Consider the following 12794-nt stretch of genomic DNA (forward strand, 5'->3'; position numbering starts at 1 on the left):
ATAGACACCTTTGCTTCATCAATTAATCATCTGGCTAAAGTTTAAAGATGTGTATTTGTTTGCTGCTTAAAGGCACTGGACACCTTTGGTAATTGTCAAAGACCAGTCTTCTCACTTGGTGTGTCTCAACATATGCATAAAATAACAAACCTGTGAAAATTATAACTTAAAGTCACCTGGAAGTGTTATTTTTTCAAAATAAAGCTTTTGTCACTAATATATGTGTTTTGATGAGTGGAATGTGAATAAACAGTTAACTAAAAAATCAGTTCTTATGTTATTTACAAATTTAAGAGTAGACCCCGACCCGAGAGGGCGCTGTGACGTCAATCGAGGCAGACTTTACCTGTAATCTGAGAGTAAACACAATTGAAAAGTACATGTACGGACCAAGTCGTGAATTTGTAGCTTTTTTTTGTTTTTTTCCGGCAATGCCGACCAGGTGTATTGCTGCTGAATACAGAAAAACACTTTTTGAAATGTACCAACTCACGACTTGGACGTGCACGTGTGTTTACTATACGCATTGCAGGCAAAGTCTGCCTCGATTGACGTCACAAAAGGGGTAGGCGGAGTCAGCCCCCTAAACAACTTTATATGTTTTAAACATATAAAATCATGGCAAACAATTACTAAAAAAAATTGTTTTATTGTTCGTAAGCATATACTCTTATGTTTGACAGAAAAAAAATCTATTTCCAGGTGACTTTAATTGGTCGTAAAAGTTGCGAGAGAACTATGGAAGAAAAAACACTCATGTTGCAAAAGTTGTGTGCTTTAAGATGCTTGAATTCGACACCTCAGCAGAGGTGTCAAATTCAATTCAAATATCTTTGTGAGTAATTACCTCTTTCTCAAAAACTACGTTATTACTTCAGACAGAGCCGTTTCTCACAATGTTTTATACTATAAACAGCTCTCAATCGCTCATAATACCACGTAAGTTTTTATGCTAACAATTATTTTGAGTATAAGTACCAATAGTGTCCAGTGCCTTTATGATGGCTACAGACGATCGAATCGCACTGTGCTTGGATCAACAGCACGATAATAATCTGTTATATGTAACTGATCCAGAGTGTCCATGTCTTCATCTGATAGCGTGAAGTCAAACACCTGCAAAAAAAAAAAAACACAATCACTTCCACTCGATGATGCCATGGTACTGTGTTTAAAGGCAGTGGACACTATTGGTAATTAATCAAAATCATTACTAGCATAAAAACGAGTAATGGGGAGCTGTTGATAGCATAAAACATTATGAGAAACGGCTCCCTCTGAAGTAACGTAGTTTTCAAGAAAGAAGTAATTTTCCACGAATTTGGTTTCGAGACCTCAATTAGAGAGGTCACGAAATCAAGCATCTGATGAACGCACACAACTTCGGGTGACAAGGGTGTATTTTCTTTCATTATTATCTCGCAACTTCAACGACTAAACAATTGAGCTCAAATTTTCACAGGTTTGTTATTTTATGCATATGTTGAGATACACGAAGTGGGAAGACTGGTCTTGCACAATTACCATAGTGTCCAGTCTGTGTGTAACACGTTTTGTTTACATTACCAGGGAGTCCTATTAAATTTGTTCAGAGGTTCACTACAACACCTCGGGAACAATACATCCATTTTACCAGTGTGTTTACATTTACTAAATCAGCCATTAATCTTAATGATTGAACAGTTTTAATCTGCCAAGGGTTGCCCTTTGTTTGTGCATGACCCAATCAGGTCCACTGTTTGGAGAAGGAATTACATGGAGATAACAGGTGTGAGTTGTCAGATGATCAAGATGTTTTATTCCAGCCTCTTTTAAATGGAGCTTTCTCGTAATGACTCCGCCCAAAAAGTTTTAACATTTCCCAAAATCTCTCTGAAGACCCAGCTAATTTATACCATGTTCAAAGAGTTTTATGTTGAGTTTATCCTTTGACTTAACAACATAACTTCAATGACACCCCTTCAACATTTACCACGAGAGTCGGAAAGGAACGTTACAGATGTGGTAAGAAGTAAAATTGTGAAGACCACAGATTTACATAAAACTTAACGATCTAATGATGATGACAGTTGAAAACATCCCTTGAAATATTTATGACTGAAATGTCATATGTGGTGAGAAATAAATAATCTAATTTTGCGTTTTGAGTTTATCTCTCAGTGAGCGTTTATATTCATTTTTTTCCTTCCATGTCATGCAAAATGTGAAATCGTTTTTTTCACCTTGTGACCCAGATGGCCGATCGATCTTTTACTTCTACAGGTTTGTCAGTTTATGTATATGGTGGATTGCAGATTACGTACACTGCCAGTGTATGATCTAATGATGATGACAGTTGAAAACATCCCTTGAAATATTTATGACTGAAATGTCATATTTGGTGAGAAATAAATAATCTAATTTTGCGTTTTGAGTTTATCTCTCAGTGAGCGTTTATATTCATTTTTTTCCTTCCATGTCATGCAAAATGTGAAATCGTTTTTTTCACCTCGTGACCCAGATGGCCGATCGATCTTTTACTTCTACAGGTTGGTCAGTTTATGTATATGGTGGATTGCAGATTACATACACTGCCAGCAACTGTTAGCAAAACCAATTCTCCTGTAATGTTCCTTTCAACTTTCTGTTATCGTAAACCTGTGGATAGCCACTCCTGACTGTTATCAACAATAGGGGACTTTCGGGACGCTTGGTGGCGGCAGACTAACCAGGTAACTACAAAAACAATGGAGATTTACCTGGTAAGTTTGCTGCCACCTAGAGTTCAAAAGTCTCCTATTGGGAACTTTTGGAAACAGTATCATGGGCAGGGTGTGCATTTTTATGAAGGGGTTACGACAGGTTATTTTCTTGTGTACTGTGTACTCATAATCTTGATGCTTACTTGAACAAATTTCTAAACAGCGTTAACTTCAAAAAACATATTGGTTAATTTTGCTCACAACCGTGACGAACTATGTTTGACGAGAATGTTAGAGGCTGGTTCTGAGTCTTTTGGAAATGTAGAACTCATTGTAAATGATTAATGCATTGCAAAATGCCTTCCACAAGGTAGATTGTTGTAATATATTGATATTGTAAATACTACTTTCCGTCTAGTGTTTGTGTAATTATTACTAGAATCTATTTTCATTTAGTTGAGACGTTGTAAACATGTACAGTAAGGGTCAAACTTGGTCTTTCTACACAACAGAAGAACGAACCGCCACTTAAAACTTCTCTTTCACCTTGCTATACCCCGTTGTTATCTTAAAGAGTTACCTCCTTCAAGGTTGTTTCTTGGAAGGCAAGATAATGTACATCTCACAACCTTATCTATTGCTTTTGTACAATACTTGAACTTATGTTGAGCTTACAAGTTAACAACAGTGCAATATTGTGTCTACCAGAAAATGCCTTCAGAATGTACAGAGGTAACTCATTAGCCCCTCAATTGTTTCATTGCTGTTAAATTGTTCTTCAAACAATGCACTGCCATTGTATAGACCTTTATCATGGTGCGGCCATCTTTTTTTTCTCCCATTCAAATCAATGTAACCAAACTGAGGCTGGAAGGAGAAATAGTCTGGTTCCTTTTTGTACAATGAATATTAGCATCCATTACTGTTATTGGATACGGGGAACATGACCAAGATGGCGGCAACATGATACAGGTCTATTGCAAGCCTTCTGAAGCACCAATTGACAATTTGACCGCATGAGGGCGCTTTCATCAGGGAATGTCTTGCAGTACAAACTTTTGTTACTATTAATGTAAAAAAAAAGTGACATGGAAATAAATTGAAGAACTACAAGTTGAATTATATTGTATAAAGTTTACGTACCTTGCAGTTTTCTTCGACTCGACTACACTTTGTGGATTTAGGTATCGTTGCCAAGCCGTGCTAGAAAATTAACACAAATTTGAAAATATTTCTATAATCAAATTCATTATCAGTTAGCCATCAAAACTGAAGCTATGATGCTTAAATCATTACAAATCTTGAATAAATCCTTTGGATTTTGGAACCATATGATTGTTTTAAAGGGACATGTTGCCCTAGATCAGTCGAGTTGATCAAAAGCTTGACTCCACAAAACGGCGTTCAAGGTTAGATCACGACGTACGTACAAGGAAAACCATGCAATTTCGAGGCACATTTGTGTGGATCATTGTATTCTACTTTTAAAACATCTCTCAACCATATGCATTTGAAAAAAAGGGTTTTGAACGCTGTCCCTCTAATCCGATATATATGTAAATTTTATATACAATTAAAAACTAGCATGTGAACATTTCATTTCAAAATGGTTTAGCAGTTTAGTCCACGCAGGAAGAATATGTCGTAATTTGAAAACAGAATGTGAGAAACATTTCTGACATTAACAATTCTCAAACTCAAATTAGTGGGGACATTATAGGAACACGTTGCCTTGGATCGGACGAGTCGTTCTATAAAAAGCGACTGAAACCGTTTGTTATGAAATGCATATGGTTAGAAAGATGTTTTAAAAGAAGAATATAATGATCCACACAAGTATCCCCCACAAAGATTTGACTCCCATAAATGGCCGACCATGTTAGTCGATGAGGTAAAAAGAAAACCACGCAAGTTCGAGGCATATTTGTGTAGATCATTGTATCATTGTACAAACTGTTACAGAACGCTTTTCAAAGACCAACTCGACCGATCCAAGGCAACGTGTTCCTTTAAAGCTGATATCTTTTTCCAGGTATTACTTTCGAAGTGAAATGAGTCAAACAAGATTGTAAAGGCCTACCTACAAAAGCTGCTGTATTTCTAACAAAATATAATTTTTATTGCCATTAATTTTAGGAGCGGATACCACTTGATACCTTCACTTTGACAAAATCAGTCAATGGATCAGTCAATGACTGGATCAGTCAATGCAGGCTTGTGATTATCAGCAACCGAAACCTCATTCGTGTAGATCTTAATGCATTGACATCATCCAGCCGCCATCTTAGAGGAAAAACGGTGATGAAACAATTGAGATGCACATATTTGTACGCGCACAGTATTGGCCAATGAACAACCTCCTTTTGACATTACGTCATATGCATAAGGTCTATAGCAGGGACTTGAAATACTGCCATGGCAATCTTACCTGTAAAACCCAGCGATTTGCAACTTGACTGCAGGTTCTGCAATATTTTCCCGCCATCTTGATAATCACGTGATAATCCAGAACTTTTCCTTTACCCATTGGGCTGTAAGCCTGAACAATAGAACCAGGAGAATACACAAAAATACAGAATCCTATTATTTGTTGACCTTTTTTAGGATGACCTGTAAAGTATTATTATGCATTGGGTGGATTCGATAAGTTTCCCTGGGTGGGTCCACCCCGAGGTGTGCTCACTCAGGTGAGCCCCTGACAAGAGCTAACCGAACGATCACACTCGCCCTCTTGTGGTGACGTTGTGTACCTCGGGTCACCCCCACGTGACCCAGGGCAACCCCACTCCACAAGCAGGGCACCAGGGGCTGACCCGGGTGAGCCCCTGGAATGCTGTCAAAGGTGTTCGAAACCTGGTCGACCCAGGGAAGCTAATCGAACGCACCCATTATGACATCAGTTGAGTATAGGGTGCCCTCACCCAGAGGATGAAAAGAGGTAACCCTGTTTTTTTTTCCGCAAGGATAACTGGTATTGGTTTTCCAGAACCAGTGATTCCATTTGTTCGTATTTCATTGGATAAACGTGCAGTGACATAAGCCTTATACATCTGTGGTTTGATTGGTCTGAGGTGATGTTTGTCAGCTGCACTTTCGGTCATCTCTCTGTGTCTGCATGCAGCAGCGTGCATTGTACAAATGTACATGTGATTTGACTGCGAATCTCCATTTGAAATGAGTGCGAGGTCAACGTGAATAACAGAAACGACTCAACGTGAACCCAATGCAGTAAAGAGGGGCACATAAGCTGTAGCTTCAAGCCTCAACACCAAAGTTAACCAAAGTAAGTAAACAATGGAAACAGAATTCATTTTGTCTTACCACAATTTGAATCCCAAGTCCATTGCAATAATCAATCAGCTCTTTTGGATAGTTGAACACATGGACTTCGATCTGAAAAATTATAAAACAAAAATGGTTATAAAAATAAGGTAATAAATACAACAGCATTTCGACATCCTTGGGGGATTATGGACGCTTGGTGGCAGCAGACTTGCCATGCACTGAGGGTTGCCACTTAGACTGGGCCCCTGTCTTTATCCGCAAGGATAAAGACAGGTCCCTGCAGCTAGATCCAGTGATTCTATTGGATACAATGATATTTGATAAATGTGCACATTGACATGAGCTTTCCATAGATGCCCCAATAAGTACACTGCTGTCCCGTCCGCAATAGAACTGCGTATTGACTGCGTATCTCTATGTGAAGTGAATGAGGTCAAAGGTGAAAGTACACGCTGGTTTGGAGGCAGGTCTCTGGCGTTATTCACAAGCCTCGAAGTGTGACATCAGATATTCAGGCTAGTGTTGCCACTCGACTCGCAATTGTTTGTTTTATCATGATTATAAACTTACTTGATTAACTTGGGGAATGACCGTCCACGTTTCTTTCAAGTTTTCAAGGTCCGAGATCTTGAAGTTACTTACTCCAATGGATTTGCAAAGACCTGGGGGAAAAGGCATTCCAAAATTCTCTGTCAGTGAAAACTAGACTATTATTAACTGCACGTTTCTTTGTTCTAAATCACTATAACAACCCCAAGGTAAAGTATGGGAGGCACTAGACTGGGCTCCTGTCTTTATCCACAAGGATTATCACAGAACCCTGCAGCTAGATCCAGTGATTCCATTGGATACAATGCTATTGGATAAATGTGCAGTGACATGAGCTAGCTGCCCAAACAGTATACACTGCTGTCACGTCCGCAATAGAAGTTGACTGCCTATTCTCTATGTGAAATGACTGAGATCAAAGGTGAATACACACGCCGGTTTCGAGGCAGGTCTCTGGCGTTATTCACGAGCCTCAAAGTGTGACGTCAGATGTTCAGGCTATAGGGAGGCACCCACATATTACAGCTTCTAATTGGAGACTTTGGAACGCTAGGTAGCAGCAGACAATACCAGGGGTGCATTATGGCAGACATAACCAATAACTATTTCGGTTGAACTTGCCATCGGTTAAGCACTGGCCAGTGACCGAAACAGTTATTGGTTAAGACCGCCAAAATGAACCCCAGGTAAATTTACATTGTTTACATAGTTCCGAGGCCTTATCAAATCCATGGAATCAGCTCCAGAATTTGGCTCAGGCTAGCTTGGCCCCAGGGTTTCAGATGAGAGGACGGAGCCCGAAGCCAAATCCAAAGCCGAAGCCGTGGTTTTGAAAAGGGCCTAAGTATGCGCACATACCGAGAACAATGGATTCACTCGTTAAGCTTGCTGCCACCTATGTGTCACCAAAAGTCTCCCATTCTCGTGTTCAATCACAATTTCACAATCATTTAATGACACTGGACACCTTTGGTATTGTCTAAGACCAGTCTTCTCACATCACAACATATGCATAAAATAACCTGTAAAAATTTGAACTCGATTGGTCGTTAAAGTTGCTAGAGATAATGGAAAAAAAAAAACACTCTTGAGAAGTTGTGTGCTTTCATATTCTTGAATTCGAGACCTCAGCTGAGGTTTCGAATTCATGTCAAACAATTCAATAAGAAAAATCTTCTTTCTCAAAAGCTACGTTACTTCAGAGGGAGCCGTTTCTCACAATGTTTTATACTATCAACAGCTATCGATTGCTCGTAACCAAATAAGTTTTTATGCTCCATTATTCTGAGAATTACAAATAAGTGTCCAGTGCCTTTAAGCGTTCGCACATTGCTACCATACAATGCAGAGTATTAGATGCACGTATGTAACTTGCGTAAGCGTAACATCACAATGTAAAATCGTGCGACAAATTTCCTCTGGTCACATTTATTTCACTCAAAATGTCCGTCTGGCCAAATTGACCGCAAGTTCAAATTGGTACAGTAACTGCCTCATCTTCAGAGGAATTTGATTGTTTTGTAAAAAAAAATGTCCCAGCTAATAGGTTGCTTTAAAGGCAATGGACACTATTGGTAATTACTCAAAATAATTATCAGCATAAAACCTTACTTGGTAACGAGTAATGAGGACAGGTTGATTGTATAAAACATTGTGAGAAACGGCTGTCTCTGAAGTGAAGTGATTTTCGAGAAAGAATTTTTCGGGACCTCAGAATTAGATTTGGAGGTCCCGAAATCAAGCATCTGAAAGCACACACCTTTGTGTGACAATGGCGCTTTTTTCTTCCATTGTTATCTCGCAACTTCGGCGACTAATTGAGTTCAAATTTGGCAGATTTTTGTATGCATATGTTGAGATACACCAAGTGAGAAGACTGGTCTTTGACAATTACCAAAGGTGTCCAGTGCCTTTAAACACAGGGAAAGATTAAGAACCTGAACTATAGCTACCTTTTGCGTAGAGTTCCTCAAGTACCCTCCAAGACTCACTGATTAGTTTCTTAGTGTTGGTTCCATCAGGTGACATTGGCCAGTGAAGTAAGTATAGATCTGTAGGAGCATAACAGCAAGACAATTACTAGCCTGACTATCTGACGTCACACTTCGAGGCTCGTGAATAATGCCAGAGAACGGCCTCAAAACCTGCGTATTTATTATATTTACCTTTGACCTACATTCATTTCACATAGAGATACACACAAATTCTACACGGAGGTAGGTGACCGCACACCTATCAAAACAAACACAGCTACGATAGCTTTTAGTTACTGCATAATATCCAATGATATCTTTGTATCCAATGATATCTTTGTATCCAATGGAATCACTGGATCTGAGGAGCAGGGACCCGTCTTTATCTTTGCGGATACAGACAGGGACCCAGAGACAATTAGTCTAGACAATAATTACACAATTTTTGTTTACTCAAATGGGAGACTTTTGAACGCTTGATGATACCAGACTTACCAGTTAAATTTCCGCTGTTTACTTAGTTGAAAGGATGCCAACATTCCCGAGAACTATGGATTTCCTGCAAGTCTGCGGCCACCAGGTGTTCACAAGTTCCCAAATTGGTTCTGTGGCTACCAAACTCCCCTCCCCCTCATAATATCACTTTTAATAAATGTCTAATTCTATAAATAAAGTTTTAGTGTTCAACATTTAGTATTGTCCTCCCTTTAAGAAAAGATCCATCTTTAAAAAAAAAAACTATCTAATGAAAGCTTTCGATTAGTCCAATAACTTAAAATACTGTAAAATTATTCACCAAAATAATCCACTTGAGTTTGTTGGAGAGACTCCCTGAATGCTTGCTTCGTGCTCTCGTAACCGTAGTCGGAAGGCCAGGCCTTACTGGTGATGAACAGGTCTCCTCGCACCACTCCACTTTCTTGAATCGACTTGGCCACTAGGTGTTCGTTGTTGTACCTCCTAGCCGTGTCGATGTGTCTGACTTTGCAATGTTTCAGTGCGTGGACCATTGCCTCGTGACTGTAGCCACCAAAAGGTGAAGTTCCTATGTGATCAGATATTGAAATCATTTGAAAATTTATTAGTTAGCCTCAATATAGTTTGATTGGTTTAAAAAATCTTTCGTACCTTTGCGTACAAATTTTATTAATGTAGAGACACGGGAAGGTGAGCCGGTCCTCTGATTCACCGGAGTGTGGGTTCGAATCCCAGTAGTGCGACACTTGTGTCCTTGAGCAAGATACTTTACTATAATTGCTTCTCTTCACCCAGGGGTATTATAAAAGGGTACCTGCGAGGGTAGAGGTTGATATTGTGTATGAAAAAGCCACAAGCGCCTTACACTTACAGGCAGCTCAGGGGTGTATACTCCCAAGGGAGCTGAGAAACATTACAGGGATGTTATTGGCCCCATGACCAGGGCACTAATGTAAAGAGCATTGATACGGTTATTGTGAAATGCGCTATATAAGAATTTGTTATTGTTATTATTAATATGGAAAAGTTTCCGTATGCGCCACCACTTTTTCATTCGATATGAAATAATATAGTATCTAATTTACCTCAATGAGATATCCCTTTTTCTAAAAATGAGTGAAAAAGTGGTGGCGCCATACGGAAAGTTATCCATTAATATTATTATTATTATTATTATTATTATTATTATTATTATTATTATTATTATTATTATTATTATTATTATTATTATTAATCCTAATTAGTAATTAATAAATTAAAGATAAAGGACGAGCCTTCGCCAAAATACAATCAATAATAAATACATGCCAATAACGACGTCTTTTGAAAATCTCTCGTCCTCTCCAGGGTTTTTCCAACCCATAGCACACATACAAAAAGTTAAAACACTACAGAGTACAGTACATCCATGTAGCCTACACTACACAGTCATGACAGTACACAAAGGTCACAGAAAGGTCAGCACACACAGAGGCTAAACGGACGCACGTGTGTGACGGTGCTGCCTGGCTACATTATAATTAATGGTCTACAATTACAAATAATCTGATAAATTTAAGGTCCTACAAATCGCAATAATTCAGGTATAAATGAGAGTCAAAACACAAAATAATACTCACAAATATCTCTACAACTCTATTGCCCCAATACATGTACAAATAGGTTTTTTTTTTAGCATGGCCAGAGCCATGCTCCCTATAAATATATCAAATAGAGAGAAATGTACTCTTATAATTCCAAGAACGAGGTAATGGGGAAAAAAACACGAGGATTGTCACGTGACAATCCCAAAAGCTAACTTTTTACAAGTCTAACACTGAGGGCGCACTTGGGATCCCTACCTTCATTTGTTAGCCTTGATATAATTTGATTGGGTTAATCGTTGTGCACTCTGCGTACAAGTGTTATTAATAATGCATGTTCCATACCCAACATGGGTTGTAAAAGGTCCTCGTGGCTTTGCCAGCCACTCGACTTGCGCGAGTGGTGGGAACGCGGTTGTACCAAGGAGGTCGAAATTGTACGAAGCTATCCAAGCTGGGAGGAGGGCCTTGGCAAAAGGCTATTAGTGCTGTTGGCATGCTGTATAATGGTTGGAGTAGAATCATAGCAGACCTGGGGTGGATTTCACAAAGAGTTAGCACTAGTCCTAATTTGGGACTAGTCCTAAACTATATTAAAAACAAAAGGTTATCGTCATAAGTATGTACCTCTAAATGCAAAAGTTATACACGCAGCGGCCACATTTTCTGTCCTCCATGTTTATGACGCATCTACTCAACACCACACAGTTCCCTCAGTAAGATAAGCTCGAGTATATCACTTATCAGGCTTGTGAACAAGAACAAACAAACATGCATGGACTTTGCATGAAACAATATTACAACGGTGTGTATCGCGTGCGGACTAAAATGGCCTCGCCACCGTGGGTAACTTTTGCAGGCAACTCATGGAGCTTGGAAGCAACCAACTGCAAGTGCGTGCGCCAGGACAATTTCGCTGCAGCTAGATCAGTTTTTTAAACAACAATTGTTTTTATGATCCCAAGGAAACATAGTTATATGAACTTTAACTATGTGAATGCCTTTTCTATTTCTGGACAATATAACATTACCAGACTGCCATCGTGTCACATTAATTACTACTTGTGGGCAGTGAGTGAATTATTTTTGGATGGACTGATGGTATCGTTTGTGTGCCTGCCCCGTGCCCCGGCCAAACAATAGCGTATAATAAATACGCATGCGTGAAATGTAAAATATAAACGACTAACTTATTTTTAGCACTCGTTGAGGCTATTTTTTTTTGTGATTCACCTACACTGATCTGCCATAAGGCTTAATTGCCCAATAATACTGATATTAAGTTGATCGCAAAAGTCAGCTACTTCAGACAATCCGTAGGTGGAACTTACCAATTCCCAGAGATGGTATTTTCACGCCATTGCACAGTGTCAAACATTCACTGACCTCCATATTGGATTGCAATGTTTACAGACGAAAAGAACAAACATAAAACAACAGTAGCATTCAACCATGGAGAAATTCAACGAACCACCGTGCTGTCTGGTGCAAAAGAAGCTGTAGGAATGCTCAGTGGGACGTGTGCGTGTGGAGTCAACGGTATTAAAATACCAATAACATTTCACGGGTAAATAGTATGAGTTCGAAGGTCATATTGATACACATGGGTGACCAAAACTGGAACACCACTACAATGTTATTTATTTTATTCTAAATGCAGTGGACACTATTGGTAATTACTCAAAATAATTATTAGCATAAAATCTTACTTAGTGATGGGTAACTGGGAGAGGTTGATAGTATAAAACATTGTGAGAAACTGCTCCCTCTGAAGTGACATAGTTTTCGAGAAAGAAGTAATTTTCCACGAATTTGATTTCGAGACCTCAGATTTAGAGTTTGAAGTCTCGAAATCAACCATTAAAAGCACACAACTTCGTGTGACAAGGTGTTTTGTTCCATCATTATTATCTCGCAACTTCGACGACCAATTGAGCTCAGATTTTCACATGTTTGTTATTTGATGCATATGTTGAGATCCACCAAGTGAGAAGACTGGTCTTTGACAATTACCAATAGTGTCCAGTGTCTTTAAATCTGTAGACGCACAATAGTTACACGTTGGACAGGGGTTATCAATGTTAAAACAAAAGTATAAAAACTGCCACTTGAGGATTTGTTAGACTAGACCCCTGCCAACGAAAACAAAATAATTTTACAATATAAAAAGGAGATTGTACTGAAACATTCAAAAATCACACAAAAGAAAACCTTTAAAGTCACCTGGAAGTGGCATTTTGTTAAAA

The 12794-nt window shown here is 38.9% G+C and overlaps 1 protein-coding gene across 2 annotated transcripts; it reads right to left on the minus strand.

Annotated features, from left to right (window-relative positions):
• Window positions 1–927: 927 nt before the first annotated feature.
• On the minus strand, window positions 928–11980 carry LOC117297376 (glyoxal reductase-like). 2 transcript variants are annotated; one of them, XM_033780369.1, is made up of 8 exons: window positions 11880–11980; window positions 9285–9533; window positions 8468–8566; window positions 6537–6628; window positions 6003–6074; window positions 5110–5220; window positions 3825–3884; window positions 928–1116 (listed from the first exon to the last, which is right to left on the minus strand). In XM_033780369.1, exons 1-8 carry the CDS (start codon window positions 11938–11940, stop codon window positions 1006–1008), a joined length of 855 nt encoding a protein of 284 aa, XP_033636260.1. In that variant the 5' UTR covers window positions 11941–11980; the 3' UTR covers window positions 928–1005. The 2 variants fall into 2 exon arrangements, with proteins under 2 accessions (XP_033636260.1, XP_033636259.1); XM_033780368.1 differs by lacking the exon at window positions 11880–11980 and adding an exon at window positions 10274–10385.
• Window positions 11981–12794: the final 814 nt, after the last annotated feature.

Source organism: Asterias rubens, chromosome 12 (genome assembly GCF_902459465.1).
Source record: "Asterias rubens chromosome 12, eAstRub1.3, whole genome shotgun sequence".
NCBI classification, from domain to species: Eukaryota; Metazoa; Echinodermata; class Asteroidea; order Forcipulatida; family Asteriidae; genus Asterias; species Asterias rubens.